Here is a 12,550-nt window from a genome sequence, read left to right on the forward strand (position 1 = left end):
TTCATTCAGAATTCATTTACTCTTGACTTTTGGATTTATGATTTTAGCATGCATATTTCTAAAATAACCAATTACCACCGCATGTACTTTACTATTTGTTGGTCCTTAAATATCCAACTCTCATTTCTATAAAGCAGACTGAGAAAAATCATGTTTGTAGAAACATGTTGCTTAATGACCATTTGTTCAGCGACCATTTGAAGTTTTGATGACTCTGAACTAATGATAGTTACTAATGATAGTTACAACTAGTACAGTTATGGCCATTGCAGCACCTCTGCAGTCATATGATCAAAATACCAGCGCTTGGCAGCCCACCCACATTTATGACTGCAGCATGCGCTTCACATCCCTACACCCCACCTCTCTCCCCCCATCTCTGCCCTTTTGGCCACCCTGCACTCTCTCTGTCCCCAGCTGGCCTTTGCTGTCTTCTTCCTCTCATTGCTGACAACACACAACCAGCTAAGGCAACTACATGAAAGCTTTGCAAGGGTCTCACATAGCATCATGAGTACCTGGCAAAGGTCCAGGCTTTGACCAGGTGGGGCCTCATCACAGCAGGAGGAAAAAGACAATAAAGGTCAGCAGGGGGTGGCCACAGCAAAGTGCAGGGCAGCCCAAAGGACAGGGATGGGGGGACATAGGAGAGTTGACATGAGATCCCCCCCCCCAAAAAAAACAGCACATCCTTGCTTAACAACTGCAATGGGGACTACCAAATCTGTCTCTAAAAAGTGCAGTCATGTGATGTTTCGCCTAATGACTGCTTCACTTAGCAATGGAAATTTTAATCCCAGTTATGGTTTTTTAAGTGAGGATCACCTGTACCTCCAATTTTACTTCTTTTGACATTGATTCTTCACAACAGAGCCTCATATTACCCTACTACATTTTATTAGCATTTGCACCTCTTAATATATTTCTATCCATTTTCCCATCTTTTCTCAAGTTTAAGCTACTTGCTTTAATTTTTCATCTATCTATCTATCTAATCTATCTATCTATCTATCTATCTATCTATCTATCTAATCTATCTATCTATCTATCTATCAATCATCTATCTATCTATCTATCTATCTATCTATCTATCTATCTATCTATCTATCTATCTATCTATCTATCTATCTATCTATCTATCTATCTATCTATCTATCTATCTATCTCAATTTTCTTGTCCAGTAAGAAGCCAAGTAGAGGAGACATAGAATGTCTATGAAAAATAATTCTCTAAGTAGATATTCCACTGCTGGGAAAAGGATAGGACTTATAACTTGCTTTTGTTAATTAAATACAGTGAAAGATAATTTTTATCCTTACCCTGCTTCCTAAAATCAACTACGTTGAATGGGATGAATTGTTTTACAATACTGTGATCTGTCTCTGTAGCTGTATTGATGAACAGACGGGCTTCATTATAGAATAACCTGGTGAGCTGGATAAACCTTATGAACTAATAGCAATAGCACTTAGACTTATATACTGCTTCCCTGTGCTTTACAGCCCTCTCTAAGCGATTTACAGAGTCAGCATATTGCCCCTCACAATCTGGGTCCTCATTTTACCGACATCGGAAGGATGGAAGCTGAGTCAACCCTGAGCCAGTGAGAATCGAACTGCCAAACTGCAGGCAGCTGGCAGTCAGCAAAAGTAGCCTGCAGTACTGCAGGCTAACCACTGCACCACCATGGCTCATAATGAATAATTAGCCATTCCATTCTGATATATATAAAAGATAGACTTATCACCGGTTCAATTATTTTCAAACAGTAAGTCTAGATGCAGAAGTTAGTAAACAGTTTCTGATATTTTGCTGTTTGTCCAAACTCTAAAGAAAGATATAGAATTTGACGTTATTTGCTGGGTCAATTCCTGAATAATATCAACTTTCTATATTACTAGTTTTAAAAATCCCCACAGGTTATAAATCTGTAGCATGGGAGGGATGCTATTAAACCTCCAAGATCAGAAAGAAACTCTGTGGATTTCTTAGTGATGGAGGTCAGTGCTTGTGTTTCCTTATAACCTATACAAACTGAAATTATATAATGTATAATGTTTATTTTATATGCTCCTTTATTATTTTTATAAACAACTGAAGGCAGCAAACATTCTCNCATACTCTGTAAGCTTCTGTGCATACATAAAATCTGATTCAGGATTAAAGGGCAATTTTTGCTTTAAAGCACATTTTGATTCAATTCCTTAAATCAAGAGTTTGCCATAAAACATAAATTGACTGCGTAATTCTGCTTTCCTTGGTACTGAATCTCTGTGTTAGCATTAGGTAAATGCAGCCATGAATTGAAGTGGCTTGTTTTATTATTATTAAGGTTAAATTTTCATCACGAGTGTAAGAAAGCAGCTATTTGTCAAAGTTTCCGTTAGTGTTTGGAGAAGTTAACTGGGTTTTAAGGGAAATGGTAAATGTTTTTGATAATAAGGTCCAAGTCTTTTTATTCAAGCCTATGTATTTATTTAGCATACAGCATAACATACGTGGACTTACAACATACATTGACATGTCACCTAAAATATAAATAAATAAAATAATAAAATAAAACATGAATGTTAAAAAGATCTATATTCAGATACCAATGTCTAGGCCGTTAACCATTGAAGCACAGGATTGTTTATCTGAAAAAAAGTCAGATATTGTACCAGTATATGCCCTCAGCTCTCAGCTGGCCACAATGTGATTTACAGTTTGACGTGGACCCCACAGTCACACTGAGGAGAGGATGCGATACCCCATTTATACACAAAATCCTGGTAGACGCCATGTGAGGTGCAAATCCTGTTCAGGATTTTCCACTGCTGGCGAAGTAGTTCAAAACCTGGCACTTTGGCATGGGGTCATCTATATGTCGTTCTATGGGTGTTCAGCAACCCATTTGGCTTTCCACTAGGAATCGATGTTAAAGTTGTTAAGCAGATGTTGTGCACGTGCCAGTAGTGGCTTCTTAGATTTGAGCCTTCCAACTGATAAATGGGGACGGTCAGTGTGCTCTAGTAGGAGAAAGTTGTTCATACTTTTCCTGCATTCTCTCACTAGTGCAGGGGTAGGCAACCTTGGCTCTTTTATGACTCGTGGACTTCAACTCCCAGAATTCCTGAACCAGCCATGCTGGCTCAGAAATTCTGGGAGTTGAAGTCCACGAGTCATAAAAGAGCCAAGGTTGACTACCCCTGCACTAGTGCATCTTGCCTTCGCAGAGCTGGCAGTGCCCTGTGGCTCAGAACAGGAAGCCAGCAAATAGGAGTGGTTTTAATACATCCGCTTATCCTCGTGGTGTCATGCTTACTAGTATGGCGACTGTTAAGCCATACAGGGGCACGGTATTCTGCAGAGTAGACCGGCCCTAGTGCTGTTGTTCTGAGGGTGACAGCTGAAGGTCCCCATTTGGTTCTGCTTAATTTCTGGAGGATGTCCCTAGTGTTGATTTTTGCCACCATATTCTCCAGATGTGTTTTATAGGAGAGAGTCGGCTCCAAATTATAGCCATCAAAGCTATGCAATGATTAAAATAAAACCTGGAAAAAGTTGTACTGATGAAATACTATTGCCTCAACTACTATTTATTTGGTCTTTGATACTGATATTTGCTTTAATTCTAATAACGTTGAAGTTCCCTGCTTGGGCCTTCTTTATTGCTTTTATTGGTTTATATAGGGCAGTGATAGCGAACCTTTTAGAGACCGAGTGCCCAAAAACCACCTCGCCCCTGCCCTGTCCCCGTGTCTCCTACCCGCAGGGCCACCCACCACCTCCACAGCCCGCCACAGCAGATCGCCCAGGCGGCCCAGCAGCGTCATGGCCATGCCCTCTGTCTGCGCCCCGCAGCAGCATCTGTACGCGAGGGGGCGCAAGGGTGGAGTCTTCTCCCCGCTGCCCGGCTGCCATGTCCTTGGTTGTGCTGCTGTGCACAGGCTGCGCCCGGGGCAACTCTCCTCTGGGGGGGCTGTTGGTGGGGAAGGGGCCACGGGGGGGCTGGGGCGATGGCATGCGTGCCCACAGAGAGGGCTCTGAGTGCCGCCTCTGGCACCCGTGCCATAGGTTCGCCACCACTGATATAGGGAACAGCCTCCTGTAGGATTTAAGAGAATTATGTTTGCCAGCCACACTGTGGAGTTGCTGGTTCTCTGAGCATGGTTGTTTGGTTGAAAATGTTTTGTTATCCAACTAGCTTATATCTTCAATGCTAGAAGGGAGTGGCATTTGCTTTCTGTTTATATAAAGTAATTTTCCCTGTCAGTGCTGGTGGGGCATTCTTTTCTCCTTGTAATTCTTTGATGAGGCAGTTCACTTCTTGATTATCTGTTTGGTGTTAATCTGGGTGTTAATCCCTCCTTATCTGGATGTTAATTGCTGGTGAGGAGATGTTCTGGTCTTTATGTTTATTTTTAGCTTTTTTTATTGTCTGTTTTGAATGGAGTTAAATATTGTTTCATTAAGGTTCCAGGAATTCCCAACCATTTTTGGATTTAGTTGGTCTCAGATGCTCACAGTTTCCCAATTAAAACTAGGATTAAGTTGGTTATAGTTAAGTATGATATAGTTACGGTATGATTCAAAGAGCCATAAAGACTCCACAATTCAACCTCAAACTTATATATCCTATTGGCAGGTAGACTGTGGTAAATAAACTGTTAACCTAACCTAATAAAGTCTTACTGCAAAAAAAAAATATAAAACCTTTTTCAAATGCCAGTTTTATAGCAAGGTTATATAAAAGTTGCTTTGAGATCTTAGAGAACGTGAAGTAGAATTTTCTAATCAAGCTAATATAGAAGATGTACTGTTTGCAAAGTATGTCCATTATAACTATGTTTAATTTTCCAGGAAGATGTGGAAACAGGGCTTCATATTGATCCAACCACCAAGGAAGTTCAATATAATCCGAAATATGACACCATGTTTGCACCAGAGGTAAGTAAATTAGCTTTTTAACATGAATTGCTTTCAATTTATCATAAAACCACAGACGTAAAGTTAGAAGAGGGTCTGGAGATCATTCCAGTCCAATCCTGCTCAGTGAAGAAATTTGCTGTTCCCTCCTATTATTTATCCACCACCTTCAGAGTATTTCATTGTTTAAAGGCTCTGACTTTGAGGATGTTTTTTCTGGTATCTAACCAAAATCCACTTCTGTATAGGTTAAACCCATTGATCCTGTCCTGGTTTCTGAATCTACTCTGAACAATTTGTCCCATCTTCTACATGACAGCTGTTGAGATAATTAAAGACAGTTGTCATGTCTTCCCCCCCCCCCATTCTTCTCTTCTCTGTACTCCAACTGTTCTTATAAATTTTATTTCCATCCTCCTTATCACCTGTCCTTTGGGCATGCTACAGTTTGTCTGTGCCTTTTTTAAAATGCAGTGGGCAGAATTAGACACGATATTCTCCATCTCTGTGCTGAGAAAAGGCGTTCAGGTAAGACAACGCCCCTTTTAACTGCAACACAGTATAGAAATGAACTATGACTTTTTAAGCTTGATACTATAATATTAGCTGATATTGTTCAATAAGATGTGGAAAAGTACTGTTAATTATTAAATAATGTATATACAGTTTTGTAACATCACCTATTGTATTGATTCCTTCTTCAGCTAGAAAGTAGTTGAAGAAATTATAATTTTAAAATTGAGGCTGGAAATTAGGTCTTTATTTTATAACTGTTCAGTACACTAAATGCTACACCAAAATGAATAATAAAAATAATTACAATATTTAATAGAGCTTGAACTAGGAAACGGGCAAATCTTTCTGCTTAAAATAATTTTTTCTAACTAAAAATTCAGATTTCAGATAATTAGAATAGGTTAACATTTCAGAAAAAGCATATAGTTGAAAGGTACCTGAGAAAACACTTAGTCCAAATCCCTGCTTGGTGTAAGATTCTTAAGCACTTTGGACAGCCATCCAGCCTCTGTTTGAAAATCTCCCGTGAAAGAGAACATGCTACATATTCAGGCAACCTATTCTGCTGTTTGACAGCCCTTACTGTCAGGAAATTTCTCCCAATATCTATCTTGAATCTACTCTGTAGTTTTATTCCATTGGTGTTGGTACTACCCTTTTTGGAGCAACAGAGAACAAGTGTATTCCTCCTATGTATAGCAGCCTTTTGGATATCTAAAAATTGCTAACATATCTCCCCTCAGACCGTTTTTCTGCAAATTTTATTTGTTTCTTGTTTTTGTACAATACCGTTTCTTAAAACTGGAAATAATAAAAGCTAAATAATGGAGTTCGTGTATATAAAATACATCTGGTCTGTTTATAATACTCTAGTTATTTCACTTTTCACTTGGAAATAGTAGACAAGATGTAGAGAAAAGAATGATCTTATTCATAGCTTTATAATCTCATAGCCAGATGTTACTTTTACTTCTTTCTCTTGCATTTATGAAATTACACAGTAGGTGAAGTATTGGGGAACTCTCTATTTTATCTTTATCTTTTTATCAATTAAATGCTAGATCTGTACCCTTGAAGAATGCTAATTTTATCAACAGATGAGAAAGCAGTGTTAATTCTCAAGGATTCTTGGTGTGATCAGTTAAGAAATGCACTGAACTGATGCATTGAAGATATGTCTAATAAATGCCCATATTTAATGTGTTTTTGTGAGTTTCATAAATGCCATATTTTTGTAATAATCATATTCTGTAATAAATAATAATATTTCCTGGCAAAAAGCAGCACTATTCCTTATATTTGCAATCCTTTTTCTTCTTAAATCCTACAAAAAATAAACAGTATGGTAAGAAAATTTGAATACAAATTTTTACTATGTAAAAGCTCTCAAATACCCAGATTAATTTTTTTAAACATCCTCAAATTGAATATTCCTCAGAAAAAAAATCTCCTCCAGGAAAAAGTAGCTACCATATGTATAGATAATCCTTGACTTATAACCAGTTGCTTAGTGATGGTTTGAAGTTATGGTGGACCCCCCAAAAGGTACTTATGTACATCCGGGTTGTGGGGGGATGCAGTCACATGATTGCATTTTATGGCCATTTGCAGTGTCCTGCAGTCAGATGAACATGATTTATGACACTTGTTTGCCAGAAACCATTGTTTACTTTTGGACAATGGGTTCACTTAACAACCACAGTGTTTGCTTTACAGCAGACATGTCAAACACAAGGCCCGGGGGCCAGATGCGGCCCACAACGTGGTTTCATGTGGCCCGCGAAGCCAACCTGGAAACAGTGAGGGAACGGCCCCCCAGGCCGGCCGGGAGCCAATGTACAATTTTGTGGTGGCCATGTATGCTGAAACACATTCAGTCTTAGCTCCACAAGGCCGTCTAGAAACAGCGAGGAACCAGCTCCTGCTGTGTTGGCCCCGCCCCCTGAGCGCATGCTGGGGAAGTGTCACCCTTTGTGAGAAATGAAGAAATGCACCATGCCTTGGCGCTTGCCCCGGTCCCACCCCCTTCTGCCAGAGACCCTCAGATTTGTCCCACTCCTGCCCAGGCCCCCACAGGCACCCTTGACGCGAACGATGTAGAGCTGGCCATGCCCACCCAGTAGGCCACACCCACTCCATCCACGCCCACCCAATAGGCCGCACCTACCCGCCCCCCCAAGGGCAACCGCAATGCTGATGCGGCCCTCAATGAAATTGAGTTTGACACCCCTGCTTTACAGCCACATTTGCGTAACTACCACTGATCTCCACATAAAAGTTCATAAAATTGGGCATAGTAACATGACGATTCGTTTAACCATCAGCACGACCTTAATTCTGAACAAGTTATGGCTGTAAATCAAGACTATCTGTATACAAATTCATTTGTCTCAATGTAAATAGCTATCAGTGGTGAAAGCATGGCTGTCAAAACTCAAAACGGTTATTTTTTTGTACATTTAATGCATTTTTTTGAGATATTGCTGATCTGCATTCCCAAAAATAAACAGTATGAAAAATTTATATTAAATGTAAAATGTGCAAAAATTTGCTCTGCTTTTTGCTTGTTAAGAATATCTATTATTTGATTAGTTTGATCTTAGATTTATTTAAACATGAGGGAGTAGGGAAATGATTCAAAATGCAAAACATATCTGATGTCTCCAGGGGATGAGGAAATAATACATGAAATGAATCTCATTAAGTATTGCAGTTTTGACTTTTTTGTCAGGTGGCTTAAGATTCATATAGTGGGCATCTCTGCGGGTGGAATAACTGCCTTATATTAATAGCTGTAGTTAATTTATGAAGAATACATACACCTTTCATCTGATCAGTGCTTTTGCACTCTATTATTGCCTGCTTTTCTCACTGAATTTCTCCCTCGAAATTGTGTACAGCTTTAGTAGAATGGAATATAATATAGCCAGATTCTTATCTGCAGACATATATGCCTGTCTCTGGTGGATAAAGGGCTTTCCAGAACTGATTTAGATGCACACAATAGGGGTAGGATAGTATGAAGAAGATTGCCATTGCATAAACAGAAAGTAAAATTAAATGTAGTATCTTAGCCCCAACATGAAGGTAACATGCAATCTAAACATTATAATGCAATCAATTAAATATTGAATGAAGTCTGATAGGGTTAGAATCAGAATGGTGAAGAGTGGAACTCTAAATTGCTCTCACCTACAGATGATGGGAATGTGGTGACTTCTGCAGATTCTACTTCTCTCTTGCAGTGATCTATCACCAGGGCTGGAGGTATTGAAAAATGTGTTATGTCTTAGCACGGTTCACAGGGGAAAAAAAAATCAGTTAAAGCTTTCATCAGAAAGCACAGAAAATAAGAATTCCTTCCATCTTGATTCAGACCACCCTATTGAGGCAAAAATAGGAAATCCATAGTAACTAAAACTCTTGAGACAGCCCAGAGATAACATATAATGAATTCCTCCCTGGCTCTATAGCAATTATATTTAGCTATAAAGTACTCCAATTTGTAAGTTTTGGAACATTGTTAGAGAATGTGGGGTATATTTGGAATAAAACTTAACTCTAATGCTACAGTGTGGTTAAGAATAAATTGGAGGGGGAATTTCTGGTCCCTGCTTTCAATTTTTTTAACTTTGAGGGAATGGAAAACTTTGCATCTGTCTGCTTTTTTTCCAGTTTAATTTTCTTGATGCTGCTATTTTGGATAAAGCGTCTCGAAATGAGGGCAAAATTATTGAACTGTGGCTTTTAATATAATTTTGTTGTCTACAGTTGACATATTCTACTGTAAGAATTCTGAAGGTAGCTTATTGATGCCATTTCCACTTTGACTGATTATTTAGCAGTCATCATTACTCTATATAAAGCATGCAAATCACATAAATACAAATATGTAACAGCTTTGCTTATGTGAGATGGCAGATTTCTATGAATGAATTTGGAAACCATTGCAAATATTTGGTTTTTGACCCTCACATTAATAGATACACAAATAGATGTATGTCTTTTCCATACTAAAGCTTAGCAGGATAGGCAGTGGTGACCCTCCTGATAGTAGACTAAATGTCACATCTTCTATGACCAGCGGACAAATCCGCTGAAGTTGCTAGTTGAGTTCAGTAATGCCTGGAAACTGCTAACCCGTTGTCTACAAAACTAATTTCAGATCATGGTAGTATGTTACATTACAATTGTTGAATCTGAGGTTCAAATGCCCACTTGTGAAGGCTCAGGAATGATCTTAGGCAATCATTCTTCTAATCTGACTTTACTGAATTATTGCGAGGATAGACTCGTGCATGTTGCGTTGAGTTTTTTGAATGAAAGATAAGACATAGATGTAATAAATGTTTGAACACGGATATCTCTGTAAATAAAATGCCATATATGAAGCAAATCTTATTAAACCTTTTATTCTACTGTTTTTAATGCAGTTTGGGCCAGTCAATCCATTTAGGACTCAACAGATGGCCGCTCCCAGGAACATGCTTTCTGGATACACGGAACCAGCACATATCAATGATTTCATGTTTGAACAACAAAGAAGAACATTTGCAACTTATGGTAATGTGTGTGTATGTTTCTTTATATTCGAACCTATTAAAAATTGTTATATTAATGCCACGCTCTATTATACCTCCAAACTTCTTAGACCCTCCAAAGCTTTAAAAATAAAAAGTATCCATTGGTCTTTCTGGCAAATAGTAAGAGTCTGAAGTGTTTGTTGATAATTGGAAAATGTTCAGAAAACATCTAGGCTTAAATTATTGTTTATTTAATTGAATATCCTATTTACCTTTTTGTTTATTAAAGCTTTCATAATATTAATTTCAGTTCTATAATCCCCGAAAGAGTAGTTAATCAGTATTGAAATATTGCTCATAATATATACAGCTCTGCAACATGTCTGCAGTAATCTTCATTGTGTAGAAAAGATTATGATGAAATAAACATAACATTTCTGGTTGGATGTAAATGTTCACTTTTGTACCACTTATTCAACAAACTATTTTATTACTGTGCATCGTTTCCATCCAACTTTCAGCATAACTTGAAAGTAACCAGGATCAGAACTGCATTGCAACTGCTTATAAACCCAGTGCACTGTGAAGCAAATGTTTACTACTGAATGATTGTTTAAAAAAGAAAAATCTTATTATCTATAATAACATAAAATAGTATTAATAAAATATTAAAATAAGAGTAAAACAACATTATAATTTATACCAACTGCAGTTAAACTTTGTTTAAACGTACTATTGAAAAGCCAATCTTTCAGAAGATTAATTTCCTCAATTCAACAGGGAGTACATTCCAAAGCTTAAGATCAGCTACAGAGAAAGTTTGATTCCTGTTCATTTTGAGGGTATCTATTTAAAAAAAAATATTCGAATGAGATGTTTCCGTAATCATATATATGAGTCCCTGCTCTGAAAAGTCATTGTTCTTTTTTGGGGGGGTGGGGGGATGTTATTTATAGCCATTTCATGAGCCTGATTTCTCTGTCTGATCATTTTTATGGAATAAATACAACTTTTAAAAAGCACCATAAGCAATGAAAAATTCTGTACCACAAATGAAAAAAATCCCTCTTTATTTTGGAAAATAACTTGTAGAATTCACGGCCCGCATTCTAGATCCAGGGTCAATCCATTCCATAGCATTGCCTGGAGGAAGAGAGGAAGGCCCATTCTCTGAAACCTTGGAGATAGGAAGCTCAAATAAATATTTCTTGAAAAGAAAGATGCCTAATTCATTTTGGAGAAATTTCTTTTCCTCCTCTTCAGGGACAGTTTTACTATTCTGTATAACAAAGTAAATAAATTAATACAAGTTGATCACTGGTGAAACTTGAAACATTTTAGCATTCATTTTAATGCGATGTTTGTCAGTGAAAGAGAAAGAATAGAAGATTGTGCAGAATGTGTGTGTTCTATCTACATGTTTTTAAAATGTTTCTCAAATATATATTTACATACTACTTACACTAACATTTATATTTTCTGGAGGTCTTCCTCTTGTGCCATATCCGTTATCGGACATTGGCGATCATGTTGACGATCCTGTTTTTATCAGCAGCCGCACGAAAAAGTGCTGCTGAGTTTTGTCCAGACCAATCCCTTAGATTTTGAAGCCACGATGTTCTTTTTCTGCCTGGACCTCGTTTGCCTTCAATCTTTCCCTGGAGGATTAAATGGAGTATGCCGTATTTTTCTGGGTGTCGCATCACATGTCCGAAATATTCTAAGTTTCATTTTTTAATTGTTTTGATGATTTCCCTTGGCTTTCCCAGGCGGCTTATCACCTCCTCATTTCTGATCTTGTCAACCCAGCTTATGCGTAACAGCCGCCTGTAAATCCACCTTTCAAATGCTTCTAGTCTCTTCAGGTGGCCTTCTGTCAGAGACCAACTCTCTACTCCATAGAGCAGGATAGAAAAAATATAGCATATATATTCTGGAGGTAAAGAATTGAATATTACTCGGGAAACAAACTAAGCAATAGTCTAGCAATTGGATTTCTCAGTTTTCAGCAGTAGCAAAGAATGTCTCTGATAAAAGAATTTGCCAAATGCTAGGAGTTAGAGAAGGCATCTTCTCTGTCTCCAAGAATCCAAGCTTCTCTTCACAGGAATGTGCTCCTACCTCAACATTGCAAGAATTGGACAAAGGCATCATTGTTCAGTTACATCAAGCTATTAAAATAAACTTAGAATGTTGGCAGCCAGAGACCGCAGGAACTAATACATTTGATTCACCCAAATCCTGGGCTGTCTTCCAGGCCTATCTTTGTGGAACACTACTGATTGTAAAATAAAATATTGTAGATTGTAGGCAGAGGAGAAAAAGAGATCTGAGCTTTAATTTCTCTCCTGTTTTTTTGCACTTTGCTATTTGTGAGTATGTTAATTTATCTCAGAGACCATCAGAGCATGCTTTGACAATAATGTATTCAGACAGAAATTATTCTACGCCACTGAAAGAAGACACAGAATAGCAAATAAAATTTGTTTGTATTTGCATATTCCAAAGACAGGAAGGTGATATTTGTTGAGGAAATTCAATTAGTAAGATTTCTCTTGACAGATGATGATTGAGCAAAAGCAGGCCATTCCCCCCCCCCCCC

The 12,550-nt window shown here is 38.0% G+C and overlaps 1 protein-coding gene across 1 annotated transcript in view; it reads left to right on the plus strand.

Annotated features, from left to right (window-relative positions):
- The first annotated feature begins 3,309 nt into the window (after positions 1 to 3,309).
- LOC107297972 (pre-mRNA-processing factor 17) overlaps positions 3,310 to 12,550 on the plus strand; it is a 31,374-nt gene continuing 22,133 nt past the window's right edge. The window contains exons 1-3 of the mRNA XM_015827336.2: positions 3,310 to 3,339; positions 4,844 to 4,930; positions 9,859 to 9,988. Of these exons, the coding sequence (XP_015682822.1) occupies positions 3,310 to 3,339; positions 4,844 to 4,930; positions 9,859 to 9,988 (247 nt within the window). The remainder of the gene's footprint in view (positions 3,340 to 4,843; positions 4,931 to 9,858; positions 9,989 to 12,550) is intronic.

Source organism: Protobothrops mucrosquamatus, unplaced genomic scaffold (assembly GCF_001527695.2).
Source record: "Protobothrops mucrosquamatus isolate PMUCROS unplaced genomic scaffold, P.Mucros_1.0 scaffold3624, whole genome shotgun sequence".
Classification (NCBI taxonomy): Eukaryota; Metazoa; Chordata; class Lepidosauria; order Squamata; family Viperidae; genus Protobothrops; species Protobothrops mucrosquamatus.